We start from the raw sequence: 27,495 nt of genomic DNA on the forward strand, positions 1-27,495 counted from the left end.
TTAATTAACTTATTTCTGGCAAAGATCTGTGAAGGCTGGGAGCAGAGGGAGAGAAATACAGGTGCATCACCTGTGTCCTCCTTGGCTGAGCTAGTTTCATTGCTGTGATGGAGGATGGAGGTTTATCACGCTGGATCTGGTGATAAAACACACAATAAAACACATAAATGCAGCAATCAGAGCTGGGATTGTGGCTGGCTGGGAGAGCAGGGAGCACAGACAATGTGTCTGATTGTTTTACTGCGCAGGAACATCTCTCACTGCCAGGCAGACTCATTTCCAGAATGAGGAAACTGCTCTGCAGGAGGCACAGGACCATCAGCTCCGTGCTCAGCCCTGGAGTGTGCCATGGGATGAGCTAATGGGGATCATTTGTGAGGAGCTCCCAGACCCTCGCTGTAAATAAATCTCGATTAAGGACAGATCCATTCCAAGCCAGTGAATATTCATGTGTGAGAGGGAAGCCAAGGTGACCTCCACACAGAATCTATGGAATAGCAGTTGCTTTTTCTCTTACATTAGCTCAGTTGATAATTCATTTTTATTTAGCCCTGTCCTTGATAATTCATTCCTGCTTAGCAGTACCCATTCTTTATCTCCATCCCATCCTCAGGCACTTGCCAAATTATTCTTCCAGGCTTTTTTCAGCTATTCCAGATTTTGAGCACATTATTGCAGCAGCATCCTTCAACTTCTCATAACGTAGCACAGCCTGCTGCTGGCATGCTCAGAAATGCCATGGGAACACAGCTCCTGGTCAAAGGCAAACACCCTCCTTGCCCTTTTTATTCTGGATTTTGGCTCAAGAAGAGTCACAGAGTTTTGATGAGAAAGTAGAGGATGAGAGTTGGACCCAGCAGAGGATTTCACTGCTTGATTCTTTCCTCTTAAGCAGTTCTGAATCACCAGATCCAGCCCCCACTGCACAGCTGTCCGTGGAACAGCCAGAAGGATGCACAGAAACCCAAAATACCCAGTGTAATGCAGGAAGAGAGTGGGAGAAATGAAAAGATTGGATCTTTGGGAAGTGCTTGGATGTGCTGAGATGTGTGCAGGTGTTCCTTTGGCACTGCAGACCCCAAATCCCCCTTGGAGGCTGCGGGGATGTCCCCAGGACGTGGAGCATCGGGGTTGGCTCAGAGCTTTGTCTCCTGTGCGGTTCTGGGCTCCAGCAGGGACCTCCTGGTGTGTGTCCCCAGCCCCTCCAGGCTCTGGGGAAGGGACAGGTCTGGTTTGAGGAGAAGATCAGCTCCCAGTTGGTGTTTGCTGTCAGTGCTGTGCTGCCACAAGGCCTGTCCAGTCTTGTGGCGTTCCCTGAGCAGAGAGGGATCCCCAGCTGTAATTCCCAGCTTTCCTGGCCCTGCTCCTGCTCTAATCTGACCGTTCTGTCCATCCCAGTGGCTCCAGAGCACAGGCACAGCCCAGCCTTCCTGAGACCCCCTGGAAACAGCACTGACTCTGAGAAAACAGGAGCCAGGCATAAAAAATTACCAGTTCAGTCTTTTTCCACCCAAAATGCAGGCAGGGCACAAGATAGAGCTAATCCCAAATTCCCATCACGTTGGCACTTCACAAATGATTTCAGTGGCTGAATGTTGCAGCTCATGGAGATATTTTATTTGGAGAAATGTCTGTTTTTCCTCAGCATCTTGAGACTGATGATGCTGATTCTCTGCTCTGAAGTTGCATTTTCGTTTCTAAATTTACTCATGTTTTGTCAGGAGATGGTGGAAAAAGATGCTTTAAAGAAGGAAAAAATCCCAACCAAACAAAAAATACTTAGTGGGGGAATATCTGAAATGTTCTGGTATATAAAATGTGTGCACAGTGTCTTGCAGGGAGAGGTGGTGTTGGGAATGCTGATCCTAAAACAAATTGGAAAAGTAAGGGTGTGTCCAAGCTGCTTTAAGCAGAGGGGTTTGACTGAATCCCATTTTTTAGGAATCATTTTTATCCCTCCATGGGATAAAAATTTATCACGTGTGGCCCCATGGTGGTGAATTTCAGGGTGAGTGTTTGAAAACTGCAAACATCCTTGAGTTAAGCAAAGCCAGAGGTTTTCCCCAAGAAATCCTGCAAGCAGGATCTGCTTGTTTAAATTGCCAGTGGGACCAGGAAAGGGTGGCCTGGCACAGGGCACAGCCAGGCCTGAAATCTTGAGGAATTATTGGCAGTTTGGCATCTTTGGACAAGAAATGACTGAGCAGAATTGTAAGGGAAGATTCTGATCTTACTGGCTGCTGTAAATCAGGAATAATCCCAGTCACTCTGAGATGAGTTCCTGTGTAATTTGTGGCAATGTGGGCTTGACTGAGAAGCCTGCCTTGGTCTGCTGCCACGTGTGACTCACTTATTTATTTTGTAACCTGAATTCCCAGCATATAAACAGACCCAGAGAGGTGCTGCCCACACCAGTCTCCAGTCCTTTGAGCTGGTAATGGCTCAGAATTTGGGGCTTCCACCACCTCCCACCGAGCCCTTTCAGTTCTGAAGCGTTCCCTGATGTTCCAGCTCCATTCCCCCGCTCAGCCCCGTCCCCCTGCTCGCAGTGACACACCCTCAGATCACAGCAGTGACATTTAAAGGCAGCAAGGCAAAGCTCCACACAGAGCTGCCTTCAAAGGGGGCAGCCAGAGCATCCTGGGCAGCCTTTGCTGCTCTCTCCCTTCCCTGTTCCTGCCCTCAGAGCTTGGTGGGAATGGCTCCACATGTCACCGTCAGGTTTTCTGAAAAATCCCTTCGCCAAAATTTTCTCCTTGGAAACTGAGAAGCCTCAGAGAAAAAAGGAAAAAACAAATTCTTATCTCATTTGCTTCTCCTTTGTTGTGCTCACATGTGGAATGTGTTTGGAGATTGTTTATCCAAGTAGTAATTGTTTCATTAATTTCATTTCATGTAAATTGTTTTAACTTGATGACCACTTACAGTCAAACTGTGTCAGGGCTCTGGAAGGAGCCACAAGTTTTCATTATTATCTTTCTAACCTGCTATAATTATCCTTTCTCTATTCTTTAGTACAGTTTAATATAGTATTCTTTAATATAGTGTAGTATCATAAAATAACAAATTAACCTTCAAAAACATAAAATCAAATACATAATTCCTTCCTTTGTCTGAAAATCCTGCAAATACAAGAGCAGACACACACACAGAGCAGAATTAAAAGAGATTGCCACAAAGGCATCATCATTTCCAAGTCCTTGCCAGCCCCAGGGCTATATTTACAGCCCTCAGAGGCACATCCCTGCCTTTCCCTCTGCTCCTGGTCCCTCTCTCCTGCCCCCCAGATGGATCCTGTGAGCCTGAGGAGCCCTGTGCCACCTGTGCCACCTGTGCCACCTGTGCCACTGTGCCCAGTTCACTGGGCTCTGCTCCTAGGCAGATCTGGGTTCTGTTCCCGTGGGCAGGGCTCAGCACAGCCTCCCCAAGTGCCCTGTATGGATGATGTGGGGATGGAAAACAGGTCTGTGCCTCAGCACACCTGGAATTGCTCAATTTTATGCCTTTTCACACAGCTCTTGAACTGCATCAAAACAAAATGAAGCAGCAATCACTGCAGCAGTTCAGGCTCTCTCTCCAGGTCTCCAGCATTTTCCTCCCTTTCAGCCCAGTTTTTTCTCACAGGAGGGAGAAAAATTGGTTCCCTTTCCTTGGGAAGAGATCTGTGGAGGTCCCAGATTCCACAGGGGACAGTTAACCAGGTTTGGCAGAGGACAGAGCCTTGCTCATCAGCCTGGATGGGTTTGAACTTGCTATTTAAACAGATTACTTTGGTTTATGTCGATATTTAGATATTTCTACCAAAGATTCTCATGGGTTGCCAATATGGCAGCTTCCAAGAGTATTAAATTTCCATGAAGGGAGAAATATATATATATTTGAGAAATTTAATGAGCATTGTCCTTTTAAATTTCTTCTCCTTCCTGTTATTTACGTGTCCTTTAAATCAAGACTTGCTGCCCTTAATTATGTAATCTATAATCACTGGCCTCAGCCTGATACTGCATCAGTGAATCCAAGAGTGCCACGAAAGGAAGCTGCCTGCAACCACCAAAGTGAGGACAGCCTGATGAGAAATCCTCCTGGGGAAAAAAAACCATGGCAGGGACTGAAACGGAGCCTTCTTTTTTCTCCTTCTTTTATTTTGTTCCCCCCAGCAACAGAAGGTATCAAAACTGAGCTTGTTGAAAAGGACAACATTTCGCTGCCGTTCCTTTTTGTGATCTCAGTGTAGCCCCGGGTGCTAATCAGCCTGTCAGTCTCTAATTGCAGAACAGCAGTGTCAGGCACGAGAGAGCCCTGCTGGCTCCCTGGGAGCTGGAGAGGGCACAAATCCCCTCCTGGTGCCCAGCAGGGCCAGCACAGGGCTGGGCTGGGGGCAGGGGGCAGCTCTGCTGGGCTCTGGGCATTGCTGAGCCCGGGGAGGGGTCTGGGAGGGGGAGCAGCTCTCGGTGCCAGCCCTGCCTTGCTACCCTGGTGCTCCCATTTTATTTCATGGCGCTCTCAAAGCTCTGTGGTTCCTGCCAGCTGCCCCTCACAGAGCAGGGAGCTGGGCATCCTCATCTTCCCAGGCAGCAGCAGCAGAGCTGAGCCTGAGCTGTCACAGTCAGGAGTGGCCTGGGGGCTCAGAGTGTCACTGAGGGCTCGAGGGGGTGACATCCAGCCCAGAGCTGCTCCCGTTGCTGCACACAGGGGCTGGGGCTCTGCCTGGCACAGCGTGGAGAGGGGAGCCAGCTTTCCTTGGCTGCCCTCTGCATGCTGCAGGATGTGCACTGAAAACCCTGGATGCCTCTGGGGAGGGCTGAGGGGTTTTTGGAGGCTTAAGGGACAAAACTCAGGTTAGAAAAGGTGTCAGGAGTCAGGGCTTCTCTTGGCCACTCTGCTGCTGTGCTGTGCTGAACGTCTGCCAGCTCAGAGCAACTAAAAGTTCAGCCTCTTCCTTTTTCAGCAGGGTTTGTCTTAACTTACAGAAGGGTACAGATGATCCAGCCTCTGTGGGAGTTGGAAAAAAATGGAGAAGAAAAAGGAAGTTTTTTTTCCTGGTTCTGTACAGATTTGGAGGCGTGGGACTGGGACAGACATTTGGGGAAGTCTGTCTGGAGCAGGGATCGAGGCGAGCTGGGGGAGCCAATGTCCCTCTTTGCCCCCACCCTGCAACTGTCCCTGGGCCCCTCAGTGAGGACCAGGAGGAGACAATTTGTGCTCTTCAGAGAGGTCCAGCTGTGTCAGGACAAGAAAAGCCTTTGGAGGCTCAGAGGTTGTGCCCTGAGGCTCTGCTGTGGGAATTGGCACAGCAGCCCAGGCTGGAGGGGCAGGGCAGGACCATGGGCACGCTGCTCCTGACAGCCACGTGCCAGTCCCAAACTCTGTGCAATCTGTATTTCCCAGTTTGCTCACCCCAAGTGGGAAATCAGCTATTTCTGGCCTAGAGACTGGATATAGAAATTGTTTTCCCCACATAAGAAATGCAATACAAATCCCATCATTTCGGATCTGGATGTTTTTGGGTTATGTTGCTTGCAGGGACTACACAGTTAGGATTCAGCTAATCAAGTAGAAGTGTTTACAGAGCCCTCTGTGTGTCCTCAGGCTTCAGATGCTACCACAGGAGTAAAAGACAAAGCTGGCTTTCTATTTTTAGCAGCCAGCCTCTCCTAAGCTCGCCCCCTCTCCTAAAGCTCCCATCCATAGGCTTGTAGGAATCTTCTTCCTGTAAGCTCATGTGTAGCCAGGAAATCTCACAGTTTCTGGGGCTGGTGTGTTCTCTGCAGAGGCTTCTTGTTCTGGGGCTCATGTCCCCCTGGGCTGTGGCAGCAGCACTCTGTCCCTGGGCTCTGGCCAGGCTGAAGTGGGACCCTGCTGAGGCGCTGGGTGCTCCCAGCCCATCTCTGTGTCCCTGGGCAGCCGTCCCTCGTTAGCCCCTGGGCAGCACAGGCCCAGGAGTGAGGCAGGGAGCTGGATAAAGCCTGGCTAAGGCGATTTGGAAGTCTCTGCTGCAGCTTGGTGATGCAGTGACTTAATGAAGCTGCTGCTGTCACAGGGCCCGGGGACACAGGCGGGCGCTCCCAATCAATGCCGAGAGGTTAATTACACATTTACCTGAGCTGCAGTTTGAAATCCTCACCACGGAACCGGGAGGGGGGGACTCCTGGCTGCCTTGGCACCTGAGAGTGTGAGCAGCACCAGAAGTGTGTGTCTAGCTAGATGCCCCCCATAGCTGGCTGAACCTTGACAAGCTGTTTGCTGGGATTTTGGGGATGCTCTCGGCCCAGAAATCGGTTCCAGCTTGGCATCAAAGCCAGAACTGCAGTAGTTCACAGCCAAAAAGAAAAAAAAGAGTTCTTCTCTGTCTTGCTCCTGAGTGCTGCTCCTGAGTGCTGCTCCTGAATCCTGCCTTACCTTTCAGCTGGAGCCATCCTGCCTCCTTCCACGGTGCTCTGCCGAGATGCCCACAGGGCAGGTGGTGGTGAATTCACCCATTTTTAATAAATAGATTTTAATTAACTTTTTAAAAAGTCCAGCTCATTCCAATTAGTGGAGGGTGACTGCATTTGTTCTCTCAGAGAGTGGGAGAGAGAGCACTGTGTTTTCAAGACCATCTGCTCATGAATCCTTAAAAAAACTCGGGAGTTAAAAACAAGTGTTAGCCGGAGGCAGGGAAGGGTGAGGGCACTCTGGCAGCCAGCAGGGAGGCCTGGCCAGCCGGGGGGGCTGCCACAGGAGCCAGGGTGGTCCTGACAGCATTTTGGAGGTGTGGAGCTCTAATGAGCTGTGGGAGAAGGGACTGGCAGTGCCTGGATTAGTGAAAAGAAAGGCAGCAATCCAGAGGGCTGAGTTCTGGCAGCCTCCGAGGTGGGCAACTGCTGCCCCAGTGTGTCCCAGGCTTTTGTAGCTGGCTGGGGATTTCGGGAGGGGAAGTGCTTTGGGAGCTCTTCTAAAGGGAGGGCATGCAGGGAATTTGGTGCCCTGAATTCAGAGCGTCTCTGGGGTGGCCTTTGAGGAGGAAAGGGCTTTGTCTTCCTGATGCACCTGCACCTGCAGCAAGATCCAAGGGTCTGGGGGTACCTGGAGAGGGGCGTGGGGCAGTGTCTGGGGCAGCTCTTTCCCCACTGCAGTGTGAGCTGCAGTGACCACGTTTCAAGCATCCACACCTCCTTCATTTATTCCCCTTCCTTCAGAATTATCCCCAGTCCCAGTTTCTAGTCTGAAATCAGATGGGGTGGCTTTGACAGCTGCAGAAGGGCCAAAATCTTCCTAAACTGCTGCTTCTGCCCATCGTGCAAAGGCAAACTTGTCAGTGCAGTTGACTCAGGCTCGTTCCCTGTGCCCTCCAGGGAGACGATATCTTGGACCGCAGCTCGGAGCTGATCTACACGGGAGAGATGTCCTGGATTTACCAGCCTTATGGACGGAACCAGCAGCGAGTTTTCTTTCTCTTTGATCACCAGATGGTTCTCTGCAAGAAGGTAAGGACACAGCTAAGGGCATGCTGTGGGCAGGCCTGCCCGTCCAAAGAGGTTTTCAGGGCACGGTGGCTGTCGGCCGCACGTGCAGAAGAGGATGTGGAGAGCCCTGAGGAAGGACAGGCTGCACGCTCGGGGTGGGGAGCACTCTGTGACAGAGGGATTTTTGTGCTCATAGCAAATCCAGCCTCCACTTGCTCTTTTCATGCCTTTATCTCATGTGCCCCTGGTTTGGCTCGTTGCCTCCCTTCTCGTTTTAGGTTTTGGCTGCAGTGTATGATCTGGGATTAGATAGCCCTGCAATTCCTGTATGAACTACAAAACCTGGCACTGGGGCTGACAGCCCAATTGCTGCATTGAGATGGTGATGAGCAGCAGCCAGGCTGTGCTGTGGGTGTCTGTGCTGGTGCTTGGGGAGAGGCTTTTCAAGCCTCATCCTCCTGGCTCTGCCATGCTGGCTTTTATGGGGCCTGTCCCTGGAGAAACCATGGGGAAGGAGGGAGGGCAGTGCAGGATGCTGTGCTGGTGTACTGTGGTGTTAATAGCAGCAGGTGAGCTGTGATCCACAGAAACTGCATCCAGCAGCAGCTCTGGTGTCCCACTGAGGTGACCCCAGCTCACTGCCACCATGCATGTGTGACAGGAAGGGACAGAGCTCTTCAGTGCTGGCTGGGACGGGCCAGGATTTGCTGTCGCTCCCTGCAGCTACACAGAACTGAGCAGGGGGGTGTCCCTGGGGCTACACAGGGCTGTGTTCCTGTCCCAGCTCCTGGGCTCAGGACAGGCTGAGCCTGGCACCCTCCGAGGAGGCCCTGGCACCGTGGGAAGGGTGTGGGTGGGGACGTGGGTGGCTCCTGACTCAGCGTGGCATCACTGCCCCCTCGGCGGCCCGGGCACTGCAGTGGGTGGCACTTGCTTCTCCTGAGTCATGGTTGACTGAAGTTCTGCCTTCTGGAATGCCTGTGCTTGTTTCCCCCCTCATTGCTGTGCCTTTCCCTCTGGCCCAGCCCGGGAACAGCCACAGAGCAGCAGTGAGAGCTGCAATCAGCCTGGAGGGCACAGCTGCTTTCCTTCCTTCCACCTCCTGCTCTTTGCCTGTGACCCTGAATTTCCAATTCAGAAGGCAGCATCCAGTCTGGCTTGCACTGTCTCTGGTCCAGAGAGGTATTGAACATTCCCTTAACTCTGGGAAAATCAGGGCTGGGATTGCAGTGGTCATCAGCACGAGTGGAGAGTGGTCAGCAGTTCACAGCAGGCTGCTGGGGTCCTGCAGGGCTCATCAGAGTCCAGTGCCAGTGTTTCACTGTCCTCCTCCCTTCTGCATGGAGAAGGCTTTTGGGGGGTGTGGAGGTGCTGCTGGAAGCCCCCTGTGGGTTGTGATGGGGTCTGAGCCTTCCTGGCAGCACCACTGGCTCCGTGTCAGCCCCTGCCAGGGCCTCGTGCTGTGTGTGCCCAGGCAGCTCTGGGGTGACAGGGCACAGGGCACAGCCCCTCTGGTGGCCCCTGGGCACAGGGCTCAGACCCCACTGCAGTTCTCCCTCTGTGTCTGCTGCCAGCATCAAACTGCAGCTGCTGCTTTTCAGCCTCGGGGTAGGAGGGGAGATGAGGTTCCAGCTGGGCTCTTCCAATTGTGGAATTCCAATTCCAAGTCTGGAGTTCAGAGGAGTTTTAGCTCCATTTTGGGACCACACATCCCATATATAAAATAAACGTGGGTGATGTGTAGTCTGTGCTGTCTTGAGCCCCCTGACAGATCCCAAGAGGCAGGATCAGCTCTGCTGCAGGGCTGGGGCCCCTCAGGGAGGCACCATTTACCTCGAGGTTTGGGAAGCTGGGGCCAGCCTTCCTTATCCCCTGCTCTAAAATTGAGGGAGAGGTGGATTATGATCCACACACCCTCGAGAGCAGCTTTGGAACCACTTAGGGTGGCACATCTGAGTGAATCTTCAGAAAATCTGCATTTGGGGGTTTTCTTCAGGTGTAATAAATTAATAGGTGTAATACATCCCTCATCATGACACAGTAGATGCTTTTTAAAAATTATTATGGTGATTGTTATTTTTCTGTTGGCCCAAAGAGATTTTTAATAGAAATAAGGATCTAATTCTTTATTTAAATATGCCACAGATGCTTCAATTTGATGAAGGCATGGGAGATATCCTGAGTGGCTTTAGAAGGCAAACATACATTTCAGACAGGATCCCTCTCTCCTCCAGATCTTCACTGCAGTTACCTGCACATCCTGCTCTCCTTCCTGACCTGGGAAGGCGTTTGCATCCCCTGGTAGTTCAGATGGATCCTGTGGTTGGGGAGGGTGATACAGGAGTTCTGGTGGGACAGAGTTTGATACCCAATAATTAATAACCAATTATGTCCCAGAGCTCTGTGACAATTCTGCTGCTGGCACTCCCTGTGAGCTCCATTGCCTCCAAACCTTTTTCCTCCTGGGCTCACCCTGCAGGTTCCTGCTCACAGTTCGTGCAGAGGGAGATGAGGGGTCTCCCTGCTGGCCCATCCAGTATTCCCTGGGTGAGGAGCACTGTTGGCTGTGCAGGTATTTCCAGTGTCCAGCTGCCTGCTCTCAGCAGCAGGTAACACATTTCCAGACAAAGCCCACCTGCTCTGCTCAGCTCCTGCTCTCCAGAGGCTTTGCCACCCCTTTCTCTCGGTGTCTGAAAATGTTTCAAGGTTTCAGGGCCTTTTTTTGTTGGACACCTGGCCAGGGCATTTCTGTGAGGGAGAACAACTCCCAGGGTGATCATTCCTGACATTATCACCTGGTTGTTGCCTGCTTTTGATACCTGCTGCAAGACTGGGAGTTCCTGAATGCATTTCCATGACCAGCACGCCTTCGGACAGAGACCTGGCTTGGGAAATGAGTGATCACCCAGGGCTGCACTCAGATGTGCTTGGCAGATGTTATTCCCACCACTGTGGGTGTACTGAAGTCTTTCTTCCAAGCAGGAAAGCTGCACTAAGGTTTCCAAGGGCTGCAGCAAGAGGAGAGGCTGTGGCAGGCACCTCTCCCTGCTGGCAAACACCTTGCAGAGCAACTTGTGTGGGATAATTTTCACCAAAATAGTTTCCAGATAAGTCTCTTAGGCTTAGATTTTGCCACTGGTCACTTCCTAACATCACCACTGAATGCTGTCCTGGTGCCTGGCTGTGAGGAGTTTGAGCAGATGAAATGGCCTTGTCAGCTATTCGAGGGTTCCACGAACTGAATGCTGAAACACCAGTCTGGATGCAGCAGTTCCTGATCCAGAGGCACTGGGAGAGCTCAGGATCCAGGTTTTCCTTGCAAAGCCAGGTAACTTTCAGCTGTTGGATCAATGTGAAACTCTCCCAGTGAATGTTTCCTGGGACACTGCCGTGGGCAGGAGGACAAGGTGGTGCCTTTTCCAAGGAGACCCTAATTCAGAGCTGCCTGTTGGGAAGGCAGAAGGGAATAGGCTGGGCAGGAACAAGCAGTGCCTCAGTGTGCCTTGCCATATGTGTATAATGAGGACAAAAATGCCTATTCTGGGATGCTGGCCGTAATTACCAAGAAATGGAGGCAATCCTGGATGATGGTAACACTAAAAGATGTTGCCTTAAAGGCACAGGGTCCACTTTCCTTATCACCCTGAAGTTGAGAGGGTTTGACACAGAGATGCTTTAGATTTGCAAATCATGGTACTTAACATCCAGGCCTGTGACATACAGCATTAATTGTGATCACTTTGGGGATGCTTGAGGTTCTTAGGAGATGAGGATCTTCTTTTTTCTGTTCTGGGTAATAATTTGAATCCCCCAATGTGCTCCAGGGCACTGTGGCATGAGGCTGGGAATGACAGTGTGAAGCAGGAAGGGTTAACAGAGTTACTGCTCTAAATTCCACTTTTCTTTCACCCACAGCTGAGCAGTCCTTGATGGGGCCCCGTGTTTAGTGTTTTCTGACAGTGCAGAAAGATCAGTGACTTCATGAAACACATCTAGTTTTCATTTGTGCTTTTTATGTGTCTCTTGTAATCAGGAGGCAATGCAGGCTCCAGCTTGTGGTTTATTGCTGTTGCTGTCTTCCCTTGAGCTGCCTGAGCAGAGCAGGTTGGATGGGAAGCAAAATGAGACCAGTTTAAAGCAGTAGCCAGCCAGCCAGCCAGAAATAGCCGTGCTACAGGAGATGGAGTAAATAAAATAATCCTGTCAGACTCCATTGCAGTCCAGGTTTCCAAATGGGAAGATAAAAGAGACATTTCTGAGCCCTTTCAGTGGAAGGAGGTTTAGCTCCCATATAGCTTCTGTTGGGAACACCGAGGTGATCTTTGCACCAAAACAACAGCCCTGCTTTTATAACAGGCTAAAGAGGGCCTGTGGGAGCAGCCAAAAACCTTGTTTGCAAACACACAGCAGCCCTGGGACAGTTCTTATTACTTTAAGTGAGTTTTTGACTTCATCAGCACCTCCCAGCTGTTCTCTTTTTCTCCCAGTAACACAGATCTCCACAAAATGCCAGGGTTTGGGTCAGGCCTGGGCTCAGCCTGCAGAGGTGGGGAAGTGGGTCAGGCTGGGTTGCAGCAGCTCAGGAGAGACTCAATGCTGCCCTGACAGGCAGAGCCTGCTGCTGGAGCTGGGGTGATTGCTGGGGTGTCCTGTGCAGGGCCAGCAGCTGAGCTCTGAGGATCCTTGTGGGTCCCTTCCAACCCAAGACATTCCCTGATTCCATGAGGTGGGCATGGAGACGACCAAAGAGAACAAGGGGCTCGGTCACCAAGTGTGAAATAAAGTTTTTAGAGAGCAGTGTTGCCCCAGCCCCACTGACAGACCCCTGTGCTCTTGCCCAGCTGGTGCTGTCTGCAGGCAGGAGGTTTCTGTGGGACCACAGGGCACAGAAGGGAATTTGGATGCTTCACCAGTCCCTTGGCCAGCAGATAGCCAAGGAAGGCAACTAAAACCAATTATGAAGCAGCACTGCAGCTTTCAGGCAGGGATACTCAGGGAACAAAACATTCCTGTGAATGGTGCCACAGCCTGGAATGCAGGGTGAGCCTTTGCAGGGCTGTGCAGGTGAGGTGCCCTGAGCAGTGTCACAGGGGCCCGTGACACAGTGTCCCAGAGCCCCATGTCACAGTGTCACAGGGGGCTCATGCTGCCCTGGAAGCTGCTGCCCTTCCACTGCCTGCAGGGAGCAGAGAGGGAAGAGCAGGATCCAGAGGGACTGCAGGAGCCAGCAGGAGGAGTGCTAAAATCCAGAAAGGGCTAAATTTGGAGTTCTGCACCTCTGTGTGGTTGTCTGGGCAGGGATCAATCAGGTTTACAGAATTCACAGAACTCACAGAATTCACAGAATGACTGTGTAGGAAGAGACCTTAAAGATCATCTAGTCCAGCCCATGCCCTTACACATCCACTAAACCATGGCACTGAGTGCCACATCCCGTCTTTGTTTTTAGCCTCCTGTGACCATACAGATTTGCAGGAAGCTCTGCCAAACACTCTGTGCCTCACTTACCCCTCCTGGAATGGCAGTGGGTGTAAATTTGGCCCACAGGCAAACCTGCAGAGCTGAAAGCTTACCCCTGCTGCTGTGGCCTTTCAGCAGCAGCATGTGAGGCCCTGGGAGCAGCTGGGGAGGCCAGCAGAGCAGCAACCTGGCTGCACAAGGCTTTCCCATCTCTGATATAGGGGTCTCCTCAATCCAGGTCTTCTGTGCTCTTGGAGATCTGTATCACACCTGAGATAGCTCAGCTACCTCAGAAGGCATAAAACCAGCAGGATGGCTTCTGTGGTGGTGTTAGAAACAGAAAAGTTTTAATAAAAGGCAAAATAACAAAGCTGTTTACAGAGAAAACCCAAGCCAGGCACAAGAGGTTCTTGCTCCTGGTAAAACACCTCCCAGAAGTAATTAATCTCTTTGTTTTCTTCTTTTTCTGGTAAATTGCTTAGGTGGGACTTTCTGGCTCCTGTCCAATTGCCCATCCTTAAGTTTGAGGTGAAGTCCCCCAGGTCCTATGAGGTGTCTTTTTACCCAGTTGAGGAGAGAAACTCCTGGGCTTTTTTCCTTTTTAAGGAGACAAAGGATAATTTGGTCACTCCATCAACAGGGGGCACATCCCTACACATCTCCTCCTGCCATCAGTCCTTTGGAAAGGCCCTTGCTGGGCTGCTCTGCAGCCAGAGGGATTGAACAAGGGTGGAAGAAGGCACCAGAATGCCAGTGGTGTTTCACTGAATCCAGGGAGTGAAAATAGCACTGGCCCACAAACGCTCTGAGCCCCAGCCCTCCCCTCTGGGATCCCACACTGCACTGCACAGAGCTGCCAGGATGAGTCCAACATCTCCTCCCCACTCAGCAGCCAGACAGTGCTGGAGAGTTGGGCAGGGATGTGCTGAGGAACTGGGCAGGGATGTGCTGAAGAACTGGGCAGGGATGTGCTGAAGAGTTGGGCAGGGATGTGCTGAGGAACTGGGCAGGGATGTGCTGAAGAACTGGGCAGGGATGTGCTGAGGAACTGGGCAGGGATGTGCTGAAGAACTGGGCAGGGATGTGCTGAAGAACTGAGCAGGGATGTGCTGACCTCCCCTCCCCCTCCCCTCCCCTCCCCTCCCCTCCCCTCCCCTCCCCTCCCCTCCCCTCCCCTCCCCTGGCCTTGTGCAGGAGGAATTATGGACACCGAGAGCCAGCAGCTCAGCTCCCCTGGCAGGTTTGGGTGGGAGGTGAGGGCTGAGAGGGTCTTGGGGAGGTGGTGGTAACAGCCCCCTGACAGGATCCATCCTTTAGCTCATTCCTGGCTGGGCTGAGCAGACCCCATTTCCCTTGGCCCAGCTGGTAGAGATCCACCATCAGAACTCTCCAGTGTGTGTCTCATGAGTGCTGCACACGTGGGATGGAGCTCTGGGACCAGGCCAGGTCCCCTCAGGAGCTCGTTTCCTCCTTGGGTGCCCTGTGCTGCTGAAACCCCTGAATGGCATTTGGTGATGCCATTAGCTGCTGTGTCCAAGTGCTCAGAGCAAAGCTCACAGGCTCTGGCATCCAGACTCTTAGCAGGGCTTGGATTTATTTCCTGATATCAAGACTATTTAGGACAAAAACATTCCAAAGTGTTCATTGAGCTTTAGGGTCTCACTTGGACTGAGAGGCCCAGAGTGGTGCTGCACTGGGCTCCACCATGTGTCACTGTTACCGTCCCATCTGAACACTCAGCCATTGTAGGGTTAAATTAAATGTACAAGTGCTACAGAAAACTGTCCCCTTGGTGTTCATGAAAAGCAGGCTGGGCTGCTTTCATCAAAGGGTCTCTGTAAGGTAAATTAGACTTTAAAAATGTAGGCTCAGAATCTTTTTTTTTGAAAGTCAAAGAACGTTGAAAGCCTTCATGACTAAAGCTACCCAAAGACATGGCAAAGTGGCAGCGTGCCATGCTCTCATTGCTCACGGCAGGCTGGGCAGAGGGAAGAGACAGAGCAGGCTAGCAGGAAAATCAGGACAAATTTCAGGAGTACACTGGAAAACTCTGCTCTTCTGCTCTGCAGTCAGTGCCCAGAGCAGTGGGAAATCACAGAGAGGGGTCTGAGACCCACCCACAACTCAGTGCAAAAGGCAGCTCAGCCTCTTCCCAGCCTCTGCCTTTCCCAAAGCATGAGCTGCTGTTTGGGTGCAGTTGCTGGGAGCCCTGGCTTAGTCTTTGCCTGATTCCAGCACCAGCTGTTCACTGGTCATCACCCATTCCATGGCAGCTGCTCCCCAGGGCAGGGCTGGCCAGGGTGGGTCAGGCTCCAGCCTCATCCTTGGCTGGCTCTTCTCCCCTGGACCCTGGGGACACCCATCTCTGCTGAGGTGATCTGCAGGGATTGCTGCTTTCCATCCCTGCCCAGCCCCCCAGCAACCCCACCCTGGGCATCCCTGGCAGTGCTGGCCAAACCCTCTGGAGCTCTGGCAGCCTCGGGGCTGTGCCCATTCCCTGGGCTGTGCCAGCACCTCTGGGGGAAGAGCCTTTCCTGATCTCCAACCTGAACCTCCCCTGGCACAGCCCCAGGCCATCCCCTGGGTGGTCACTGGTCACAGGTGAAGAGATCAGAGCTGTCCCCTGGGAGGATGTCAAAGACCTCACTGATGTCTCCCCTCAGTCTCCTCCAGCTGAACAAACCAAGTGCCCTCAGCTGCTCCTCCAGGCAGTCCAGAGCCTTCCCCATCCTTGTGGCCTCCTCTGGATGCTCTCCAATGGCTAAATGTCTTTTTTGTATTGTTGTGCCCAAAACTGCCCCAGCACTGGAGGTGAGGCCACCCCAGCCCAGGGCAGAGCAGGACAGTGCCCTCCCTGGCCCAGGACAGGGATGTCCCTCATGGCTCCAGGGCACTGCTGATGTTCTGTAAAGCTGGTGGGGATGGAGTGATGGTCCCTGTTGGAAGGGCCCCCGTGTTGCCTGTTTCTCCTCCTTCCTGTGCCTCTCAGGGCTGGAGGGGCTGTGCTGTGCTGGCCACATGCCTCCTCTGCTTCCCTGCCTCTGTCAGCTCTGATCCCAAGGCATGGGAAATGCTGAGCTGTTCCCACACAGCTTTGAGCTGTTAGAGATCCACCAGCAGAGCCCTCCAGTGTGTGTCTCACTGATTACTTAGAGCTCCCCATTGATCTGTACAATAAATAAATAAATATCATTATCCCATGGTGGAGATGGGGAAGGGCTGAGGGAGAAATGTCATTTCACCTAGAGCCCTAGGAGCTGCCCTCACAGGGCCTGGCTGCATCCATGCCCTCAGAGCACATAATTCCTCCTCGAGTCATTCTGAAACTCCTTTGCCACTGGAATATGCAGGGTTTGATAAACAGGAGCACCAATAACCTACATATGCAGTGAGGAGCTTGTAATGGATGATTCTGGCATCTCCTGTCCTGTCAGCTCCTGAGAGGGATCTGATGACTCAGGCTGGAAATGGCTCTTCCCCATTTGTGCTTCACGGATGATTTGTTCTACACATGAGAAGTGGAGTGTGACCCAGCCAGAGTAAACCACAGCTCCTGAGAAAAGGCACCATCCTGAATCCAAACACTTGCCTGAGGCCTCCTCATCCACCCCTGTCCACCCCACACTCAGGAGTTAATGGGGGAATATGGAACTCCTGGAATGCTGCACACATGGGATGGAGCTCTGGGACCAGGCCAGGTCCCCTCAGGAGCTCATTTCCTCCTTGGGTGCTGGAGGGACCATCACTCCATCCCCACCAGCTTTACAGAACATCAGCAGTGCCCTGGGCCAGGGAGGGCACTGTCCTGCTCTGCCCTGGGCTGGGGTGGCCTCACCTCCAGTGCTGGGGCAGTTTTGGGCACAACAATACAAAAGAGACATTTAACCATCTTCCACTGGAGAGCATCCAGAGGAGGCCACGAGGATGGGGAAGGCTCTGGAGGGCTCGTTTCCTCCTTGGGTGCCCTGTGCTGCTGAAAGCCCTGAATGGCTTTTGATGATGCCAGTTTGCACTGGTGACTGCAGTTGCTCTCCTTGTCATTATTGTTCTTTTTCCCCTTGAGTGTCCCAGGGGGGTTTCACCTTTCCTCTCCCACAGACAGTGCCAGGCACAAGGAATTGTGCTCTGCACTAGTGGGGCAGAAAAAAGTTAGAGATGAAAACTAGGGAGCAGGAGAAGCAGTACAGAAGACAAGTAGGACTCAAAGAGCTACTGAACAGGGATTTACAGGTGCAATCCTTCCTGCAGGTGTCTAAATCCACTCCAACAGGAGCACTATTGGTTGTGGGAGCCCATCCCAGTGTCCAGGTTTTCCAGTAAAGCTCAGCCTTGCTTTCCTCATGATGGCCACAGAGATTTCTTTCCTTCCAAGCACAGTTACATAAAGTCACCTTCTCCTTTCCAGGAGGGGACAGTGATGGACATGGGAGCAGAGGGGGTGGCCCAGGCAGGTCCCAAGGCAGGGCCAGCCCTGAGTGTGGCCACGAAGCCCAGCCCAGCACCCAGAGAACAGAGCTGTGGGGGGCTTATGTAACGTGTCAGAACTTCGCTTTGTGCTCCTGTCAAACCACTTTTTTTGGCTTCATCTTTTCCCTGTGAATCCTCAGTACAGATTACGTGAACAGACTGCAGAGCATTATTCAGAAGAGCTTAATTAACCTCAGAGAGGGGAAGAAAAGGAAATCGTAGAAGCTGTAGGGTAAAAAAAGATCATATTTAGACAAATAAGTGCAAATGACCCAGATGCATCAATTTCCTTTAGAGGCAGGCAGGCAGGCTGGGTGCTCTGCAGAGGCTGCAGGTCTGTGCCACTGCTGCTCCTGCTGCTGGCCCCACGCTGCCCCGGGTCCTGCTCATCCTACCTGCTCCCAGCCCTGCTCCATCTGGCACCTCCTCTCTCACCATCCAGCTGCAGGGCTGGGAGCACCCCGGGAGAGCAGCTATTCCCTTTGCAGGATTGAGCACACAGATCATCTCTGATGGATGTTTGTCTAACCTTCTTTTGAAAATCCCCCAGGAATGCCGTCCCAAGACGTCCCTATTTTGTCTGTTCTAGGGTTTAACTACTCTTCTAGATAAAAACATTTTTTTTCCCAATTTCTAATCCTGTTCTCCCTTGTGGTAAATTAAACCAAACCACAATCAAAATGAAGAATAACTGATCACCAGCCTCCTTAAAAGAGGCTTTCGCATACTGCAATACCAACAGCACATTCCTCTTTAGTTTTGGCCTTTCTGGATTAAACAGCTGCTTTTCTTTGGCCTTTCCCTACTGATAAGGTTTTGAGAGTCTTTCTTGGGGTTTCTGTATTCTCTTGATCTTGCCTGATTTAACTACAAGAAATAATCTCGTGTGACATTCAGAACTGGCCAGTGCAGAGCAGCCCATGGTCACCCTGGCTGAGCCATGGGCAGGATAATACACAGGACCAGAGGAGCAGAGCCAGCCTGTGAACAGAGCTACATCCTAGAGATTAATAATTCCTTCATTTCTCACATTCTAATTCTCTCATTTATCCCTGGATAGCTGTTGGAGCCCTGGATGCTGAGAATTTTAAACTCTGTGCTGAAAGGCACAGACCCACAAGAGAATACTATTGACCTGAGACCTTGGAGAAGGCTTCCAAAATTGATTGATAGCACTGGGATTGTGGCTGTGGAGTTTAAATAGAAGTGTCTAATGTCATAGAATGGAAAACTTCGAGTTTAAGGGTTTAGAATATAGTAATATATATAAGGCAAGATGGAGGTTTTTGGCTGGTGGCAAGTTGTTCTTCTTCACCTTCTTCTCCATCTTCTTCTCCGTGGGTTTGGGTGGTTTTGTGTAATTGGACAGAAAAGTCTGCACTGAGGGACATAAATGATTAGTTACTGGTTTAAAAGTGAAAATAATTTAGGTTTTATTTGTTAATTGGATAGTTTAGCCTTAAAAGACCTTGTAGAGAAAGATAGTGAGCCATTTTGTAGCTTGTTAGTAGAATGCTGTAGGACTCACAGCTTGTAGGACTGTGATATAGATAAAAAATAATAAACATTTGAGTCTGAACACCAAGCACCGTCTCGAGTGCTTCAATCCCTCCCTTACAGAGGCAGAAAAGAAGTTAAAGAATCAACATTTGGTGGTGCCCCATGTGAGGATTGAAGTGATACCTTCAGAGATAACCAGGAGCAGGAGCAGAATTCCTGTCCCCACAAAGCCAGAGCTCCCCTCAGCCTCTGCAGCAGATAAATCTCCATTTTTGTGCAGGGATCTGCTTTGTCCTCCTGCCATGCAGGACTTCCACCAGGCTGGTGGAACAATCCATTTCCCTCCTCAGCCTCACAGCTGCTTTCCTTAATCTCATCTTTTCTTTGGCTCCATGGATATGCCAGGAAAAGGACAGAACTGTGCTGGACAGAGTGGTGTGAGGAGCAGCAGGTTGAGCACTGCTGCTGCACCTGGCAGAGCACACCAGCAGCATCCCCTCACAGCCTCTGTGCTCTCTCAATTTCCTCTTGTCCATTGCATAAAAAGCTCCTTAAAACATGGATTTGGCCTTGTTTTCTGTCTCCTGTAGGCCTGATGGGCACCTGCATTTTCTTGAGGTCAGTTACACTGTTTGAAGAGGGCCATGCTTCACTAAGGAGCTGAGGAGTGTCTTTTATTGTTTAAAAGCTGTGATAAAATAGCCATGGATCAATTAATTATTATGCTTCCCATATTATGGGTGTTAAAATTTAGTTGGGAAATAATATCCATTCGCTGAGTGTTGGCAAGAAGAAGGGAGAATGATAATAGGAGATGCTGAGCCCATTAAAAATGAAAATATCCAGTTACAGTTGTTAATCTGTGGACTGAACTTCCTGGAACCAGCTGTGGACAAAGTCCTCCATGCCCAGGCACGTGCTGCTCATGAGATGTTTGTGTGGGGAATAAAGTCTCATAATTCAGGGTACCAGTGTGGAGTTCATGGCCAGCAAGAGAGGAATGGTCCTTCTTTTGAAGGAAAACATGGGGAGAAAAGATGATCCATTTCTTCTGGAGTCATTATTGAATTCCTTCTCCCAGTGACAGTGGGAGTGGCAGGCAGGAGCTTTGTGCTGTTGCCTTTTTCTTGCACAGCTCGAGGCCAGACCACATTTCCTCCCTCTGCAGCTGAGCTGCCACTTCCCCCCTCCTGCATTTCCCCAGCAATAACCTGTGGGGCCATTGCATCTCCAGAGGCACTTGGAGGATTCCATTATCTCCTCCCTGCTCCTTCAGGAGCTCCTGGGCAGCACCTTTATCTTCACATCCAGTACTGAGCAGCTCAGGAGCCTCCCTGCAGACAGGGCAGCTCCTGCTGCATCCCAGGAGGGGAAATATGTGGACCAGTTCAGTCAGAAATGCCCAAACCCATGGATTGTGTCCTCTGGAAGCACAAAGCTGGTAAAGCATTCCCTTGGCAGTAGCTGTTAAAAATAGCTCATAATGTTTTCTGAGTCAAAATTGGGGAGATAAGAGGGGGAAGATGTGTTTAGTGTGTGTAAGGAAAGAATGCACATTATTTATTTAGTTATTTGTTTATTTATTATTGATATTCAAAAACCTTAAACTCTAAGTTTTCCACCCTGTGATATCACACATTTCTGTTCACAGCCACAATCCCAGTGCTATCAATCAATTTTGGAAGCCTTCTCCACGGCCTCAGGTCAAATGTAGTATTCTCTTGTGGGCCTGTGCCTTTCAGCACAGAGAGTTTAAAATTCTCATCATCCAGGGCTCCAACAGTTCTAATTTATCCTGGGATAAATGAGAAAATTAGAGTGTGAGAAATGAATAAATTATTAATCTCTAGGATTAGAGATTTGTTCACAGGTTTGTTCACAGTCTGGCTCTGTTCCTTTGGTCCTGTTTATTACCCTGCCCAAGCAGTGCACAGAGCCTGGGATTTTCAGAGCTTGTGATTGTTGATTCTTGAACACCTTTTTGAACAGATCTCTCCACAATCATGGAAATTGCCTGGAAAGGTGCACTGGATCCATCCTCACAGGAGCATGGTCTGTTGGGGCTGGTTCTGGAAGCTCTCAGCAGCAGTGGGAAGGGGAGCACTGCTGTGCAGCTGGTGTAAGGAGCACATCCTTGCTGCTGAGAGGTTTGCTGTCAGGTGGTTTTTAGGGTGGGGCAGATAAATGTTCTCTGTGAGAACAAGCCCCAGCCTCTCCCTGGACCCCGTGTGTGGCACTGACTGATTGATCAGCTCCGTGTGGCTCTTGCAGCCTTCCCACAGCACCGAGGGACAGAAACAATTGCCTAAGTTAGGACGAGACTGAAAAGATTTTCTGTTGCCTATTCAGCCTGAAATATCTTTTTCTTATGTTTTGGACTGTCACTATTTCAGGCCTGCACCAGGAAAGGTTTTTGTACAAGATATTTGTTAATGGAATTCCTCCCCCCCTGCCCAGAGCATTCCAGAGGAAGGAGTCAGGATTTAAAGCCTGTGAGCTTCTGGCCATTCTTGTGATAGTTAATACTGTCTGGCAGATTCATGAGCAAGTTTCCTAAACCATTATGATGGGGTGTTTATTTTCCAAGATTAATTTGTTTAAAATAATACTTACTGCTTATCTTGAAAAAGCCTCACTGCTAAATATTATTTCAATAAATAAATGTTGTATATTGCCTTCATTTTTCCTCTCAAATGAATCCTTTGACATAGCATTTATCTTTAGGGCACTCTGAAAAATCCAAAGGTATTTAGGTTAAATTGATTTAATATACCTAAATATTAAGAGACTTTTGAGAGTGGTTAGAGGAAGGAAATCTTAATTGTGTGTTGCTGAATTTGGTTTTAAATAAATTGAATCACCTTGTGTGGCCATGACTAGAGAATTAACATTCTGTTTTCTGATGATCATCTTCTGTTATCTGAGATAACAGGGACAGAGCTGTGGGGCCAGTGGGGAATTCACTTTTCCCTTCCCAATGCAGAGAAATGAGCTGTTGCTGAAAAACAAGGAATAACCAAATGAGAAGGGAGGTGAGCGTGAACAGGTTTGTTTGAAAAGGTTTTAATTACCAAGGAGAGAAAAGGAAAAAAAACTGTGCTGGATCAAGAGGTTAAATCCAGGATGGGATGAGACCAGAGGTAGGTTAGGAGTGCTTTGAGCTGGGAATCAGGGTGGTTTCTCACCACTGTGTAAATGGGAGATGGGCCCCAAGGAGATGGAGGATCTCAAAGTGTTTTACAGTTCCTCCTGGAGTGGGAATGCCTGTGGAAAACAGATCTGGACTGTGCTGCCAGAGCAGGGATGGCTCCAGGTGTGTGCACAGCCTGCCGGGCCCCTGCCACGCCTGGGCTTCACATTTCTCACCCTGGGGAGCAGAAACTCCCACATGGAAATGCTGGAACATGGCACCTACTCAGAGGCATTTATTTCTTTGTGCCTACAAACTGAATTTTGCAGCTCAGGGATGTGTGTTTTGTTCGTCTCTGCCTATGGTCTGCCCTCTTTGGCCAACAAGAGGTTTGTTCACAGAGGCGAGGCTGGAAGGGTCTCACCATCCCTTCTCTCTCTCCCTCAGCTCTCCCAGGAACTAAAGGATCTGACCAGGTTTCACCATCATTTCTTTCTTTTCCTTAGCTCTCCCAGGAACTAAAGGATCTGACCAGGTTTCGCCATCATTTCTTTCTCTCCTTCAGATTTACAGGAATTGAAGAATCTGACCAGGTTTCACCACCATTTCTTTCTCCCCCTCAGCTCTCCCAGGAACTGAAGGACCTGACCAGGTTTCACCATCATTTCTTTCTCTTCCTCAGCTCTCCCAGGAATTCCCTGCTGAGCTCAGGCTCTCCATGAGATCTCACCATGGTCCCTGTCTCCTTTTCCCTGTGCAGGATCTGATCCGAAGGGATATCCTGTATTACAAAGGGCGCATAGACATGGATAAATATGAAGTGGTGGATATAGAAGATGGGAGAGATGATGACTTCAATGTCAGCATGAAGAATGCCTTCAAACTGCATAACAAGGAGACTGAGGAAATGCACTTATTCTTTGCCAAGAAACTGGAGGAGAAGTTACGATGGCTTAGAGCTTTCAGAGAAGAAAGGAAGATGGTAAAAGAAGATGAAAAGATAGGTGAGGAACGTGGAAATGAATCTGGAAGGAGGTTGTTGGTAGTGTTAAATTCAGCCCCAATGTGTGGAGGAGCGCATATTTTCTTTGTGGTAGAATTACAGTTCAACCTTGTTGAAATGTCCTTGGTTGCTCTCCTAGTCATAAATAGGTCTCTTCCAGCTCAGTTACTGTTCTTTTCGGCCCTCAATAAACAAATTCTGCCCATAGGTCAAGCCTGGAGCTCTGTGGGTGTGTGGGAGAGGGAAGTCTTTGGCCATCCACCTCAGGGTCTCCTGGCTGCATCCTCCTGCTCTGGTTAGGGACGTTTCATGCAGAGGGAGGCAGCAAAGTCAGTGGCAGCCCTTCCCTTGCACCAGCCCCTAAACTGACTGTGATCAGTGTCAGTCCAGGCTCAGTTTGTTGCTCAGCTCTAAAGCACTGGGCATATTTATGACACTATATAAATAAAAATGTCTCTAATCTTAACTTTTCATCCAGCCCCTGCACAAGTGAGATTAGAAGGAGGCCAAGGAGGAGTTGCTTTTTAGTAGAGCACCCAGAGCATTCTGTGTTTGCAAACAGTGCAGAGCATCCCCCTCCCTAAAAGGAAGTGAAGCTTGGTGAGCAACCTTCTGAATTGTGTTTGCCGTGTTCCCTTTTCCAGGCTTTGAAATTTCTGAGAATCAAAAGCGGCAAGCGGCAATGACAGTAAAGAAAGTCAGTAAGCAAAAAGGTAACCGGCAACACGCTCTGTGCCTGGTGATGTGAGGGTGGAGCGGGCTGGGCTGAATCCTGCTGGGCTGGGATCCAGCATCCCCTCAACTTGCCCTCCCTTCTCTTTTTATATCAAATACCGTTTGTGCTTTGTATCCTTCCTTAATGTATCTGTGGGCCAAATTAATCTCTGGTCGAAGGTGGTTGAAAGCCAGTGGAACTGCACCAGAGATGAATTTGATCTCGTGTCTCCAGTCTGATGTCCAGAAGCTGTCCCTGGGGGCAGAAATCTATCTCAGTTGTTTATCTCAGGCTGAAATGGGAGTGAGTGCGGAGGTGTGTAGAGGTTCTGCTAATTCCCAAAGTCTCCCATTAGCAAAAAAAAAAAAAAAAAAAAAAAAAAAAGCTAAAATGCTGGAACTGGGGAGGGAGTACCCCTTTCCTGCTGCTGGAAAGGAAAGGGACACTCTTGTTTCCTGGGGCTGCCTGTAACTTTTTTAAGACAGCACAGTAGCATCAACTCTAGGAAATAAAGAATTTTAGTAAAGACATTGTACCTCTGGAATGTCAGATTCATTTTCCCAGCCAGGCAGGCTGCAGCCAGCTGAGCAGTGCCCTGCCTGGTGTTAGGCAGAGCCTCAACTGGCCAAAGCCAGCCTTAATTCTCTCTTGCAATAACTCTTGCAGCTACAGGTTTTGAAATACTCAACACAGAGGGAAGGTCAGAGAGCTCATTCCTCAAGTTCTCCAAAGCTTCACACAGTCTTGGATGTATTGATTTGTTACCAAAGTATCATAGCACAAGTAGGCCTACAAGTGGGTTTTGAGAGAGCTCCTCAAGGCTTGGCTCAGGTCAGGTGCAGGCAGGTTGGTCCCCGCTCTGTGCAGATGTTTTGGGGGGTTTTGCAGAAACTGAAGGAGCTCTTTGCTTTCTGCCTCACCTGTGTGTTGTCTACTGGCTTTGCTGGTCCAGGAGTGGTTTGCCAGGCCAGCTGTGAACTCCTTGGTTTGCTGTGTCTCTCCATTGTCATCAGTCTTCTCCTCTCTACTAACTTCTTCTGTTGTCTCCTGAGATGTTCTCTAAAAACTCTCCTGGCCAGATGTTCTAAGCTCAGAGTGTGCACACCCAGAGCAGGCCCAGGTGCCTCACAGTGTCCCCATGCCCCTGTCACAGCCCCTCAGCACCTGCATGTCTGTCCCTCAGCACGGGAGCATCCACAGGGCTCGTGGAGCTGCGCCATGGGAGAGCCTGACTTGCATGACTGCCGTGACAAAACCAGGTTCAGTTATCGCTGCTGTTCAGTTCATTATATTATTAATTAATAGAGGTATTAATTAATAATTGTACTGTTCAGCCAGTAAGTGACAGAGTTGGGAGGTGCCTGAGCATGCCTGCCAGTATTCCCACGTAAATTACTGGACTTGCATCCTGACAAATACAATCTGCCTGACAGGACTTGTGTCTTACACAGCAATTGCTCTCTGTCTGCTCTCTTTGTCTTTCTCTCTCTTTCTCTCTGAGATGAAAAAGGAGGGGTTGTTATCTTGGGCTTCTCGGACTATGAAATTCATTAGCTCCTAAAACAGCAGTCAGCATTTCTGTAGTGAAGAACGAGCTTAGGCTGTGGCACTGGCAGTTCTTTTTATGGGATTAAGTCCTCGAGCCAGACAGAAGTTCAGTCACACCCCAGCCCTGAATTAAGCACAGCCTCGTTGGTTTTAGGACGTGAAATCTGAAGAAAAACAAATAGGGTCATGAAAATGGTAGCTCTGTATGCTTTGCCCTGCACTGTGGTGATCATAGCCCAGTCTCAGGTTGATTAAATTAAATATTGACTCTGAGAACTCTTAGTTTTGTTACTCTGTGGTTTGTCCTCTTGTGCCCAAGACCCAACGAGAGGCACGAGGCTGCCAGAGCAGGGAGCTGCTGCCACTGCTCAGAAGAGGGAGGTAGGAGGAAACTCCTGAGAGCTGGCTTTTGGTGACTGATTTTTTAAATCTTGCCCTATGCATTTTACAGTTAGTGACAATGTTTTATTGTGCCAAGACCTTGGCAGCGCTTGGGGCTGCAGGTGTGCCTGTGCCAGGGGCTGCTGCTGCCTCTGCCCTCCTGCAGCACCTTGGGAAGGGGCTTGGAGCTGCTCTTGGAGCATCAGATACACCTGAAAAGCAGGGAAGCCCTTCAGAAGGAGGAAAAGGTCACTGTATTCAATAGAAGTATTTATTTATTTAAATGCAGGATGGTCTCATGTCTGCAGCAGGGCTTGAGAGCTCAGCAGCTCGAGGTGCTGCCAGCCCAGCTCCTGTGTCACAGGATGCCTATAACAGACTTGTTCCTAGATTATCTCACTTGTTCCCTGCACCTCTTAAATGGGAAACCATGGTAATTCCCCTGTCACAGAACACTTAAGGAAGAGAGAAAAGCCGTGAAGGAGGTGAAATGGAAAATGGAATCAACTTTGTTAGAGGTGAAGCAGAAAAACATTTTTCAAATAGTATAAACTGCTGCTTATTTCATGCACTGTTGTACCACACCTCCCAGAAGTATTGCTCTGGAGATGGCTGGCATGTGTTTGAGAAGGAGGCATTTAAACTCTGCTGGCTGCAGCAGGAGAGGGGGAGAGCAGCTGAGAGCAGCAGAAGAAACCTTAAAACTCTGCTTTTCAAACAACCAGGACCTTTATCCAGGTGATTAAGTGAGAACACTCTCTGAGCCTTTTGAGAGGTGTTTGATGCCCAGCTGAGGTTGCTGTGTGGGGCTGCAGCCCCCTCGTGGCTCCCAGGTGTGCCCAGCAATGTGTGCAGGGCCAGGCTCCCTGCCAGACCCACTTAATGATGGGCAGCATCCCAGGATTTGCACTCCTTATTGGATTGGGCAGGACATAACAATATTAGACCAGGTGCCTTAAGACAGCATTAAACCAATTCTTGGCCTTGTTGAAGTCCATTAGACATCCAGGGGATGGGTGGTGCTGGCTCTGCACCTCAGTGACAGAGAGAAAGGCTGGTTGCTGCTTTTGCATTGATTGTTCAAGGTTTTGCCTCTTGGTTCCGCCCTTCAGTGGCAGTGTGGGAACTGGGAACAGAATTCAGTCTGGTGTCTCCCAGAAATAGTGAAGTAGCTGGAGAAATTGATTTGTTTTGTCTTAGAAAAACAGCCAAAGCCCCTCCCTGCAGCCCTTGGCAGAGTGCAGCCAGGGAGGAGGGCAGGTTCTGTGCAGAGCCTGGCTCCCACTGAGGGACAGGGCAGCACAAGGGTGGCACTGGCCTCTTCTGCCAGTGCTTGTCACTGCCTAAAGGTGGGAAACTGCCTGGAGAATGGATCCCTTGTGGATCTCCAGTCCTTTCCTAATGTAGACAAAGGTTAATCCAGGGTCATTTTTCCATTTCTGAGCATCTGAAAGCAGAAGCTCATGGAGTGCCTCTCCATGAGGGGCCTCTGTTCCCTGGCCACTTGTGATCCCCCCTCCAGGGGTTGGTGTTTGCAGCCTGCAGGAGCACTCAGTTGCCTCTCTGATCCCCAGCTCTGTCCACATCTGGCCACTTTCAGGACAGCCTGTCCACAGAAGGGATAATGGTTCATATCCTAGCAGCTGCCAGCCAGTGGTGTCAGGGAATTAGAGGTCCTTCCAGGAAGGAGATTCCATTCTTAAAGCACCGTTGCCCACTTCTGGAAAAGGAAATGTCTGTTGAGATGTAAATAAGTGACCTTAATGTGAGCTGGGGGTGTGTCCCACCTCAGGAGAGCTCTTGAGGCCCACGCTGCAGCCAGCTCCTCTCCCTGCCCTGTGCACCC

General features: G+C 50.1%; 1 protein-coding gene across 4 annotated transcripts in view; it reads left to right on the forward strand.

Annotated features, from left to right (window-relative positions):
• ARHGEF9 (Cdc42 guanine nucleotide exchange factor 9) overlaps window positions 1-27,495 on the forward strand; it is a 206,685-nt gene that overhangs the window by 163,638 nt on the left and 15,552 nt on the right. For all 4 annotated transcript variants that reach the window (XM_084213198.1, XM_084213201.1, XM_084213199.1 and 1 more), the window contains 3 exons: window positions 7,335-7,466; window positions 22,763-23,006; window positions 23,650-23,718. In XM_084213198.1, the coding sequence (XP_084069324.1) occupies window positions 7,335-7,466; window positions 22,763-23,006; window positions 23,650-23,718 (445 nt within the window). The remainder of the gene's footprint in view (window positions 1-7,334; window positions 7,467-22,762; window positions 23,007-23,649; window positions 23,719-27,495) is intronic.

The sequence above is a fragment of the Fringilla coelebs genome (assembly GCF_963513975.1).
Source record: "Fringilla coelebs genome assembly, chromosome: 11".
NCBI lineage: Eukaryota > Metazoa > Chordata > Aves > Passeriformes > Fringillidae > Fringilla > Fringilla coelebs.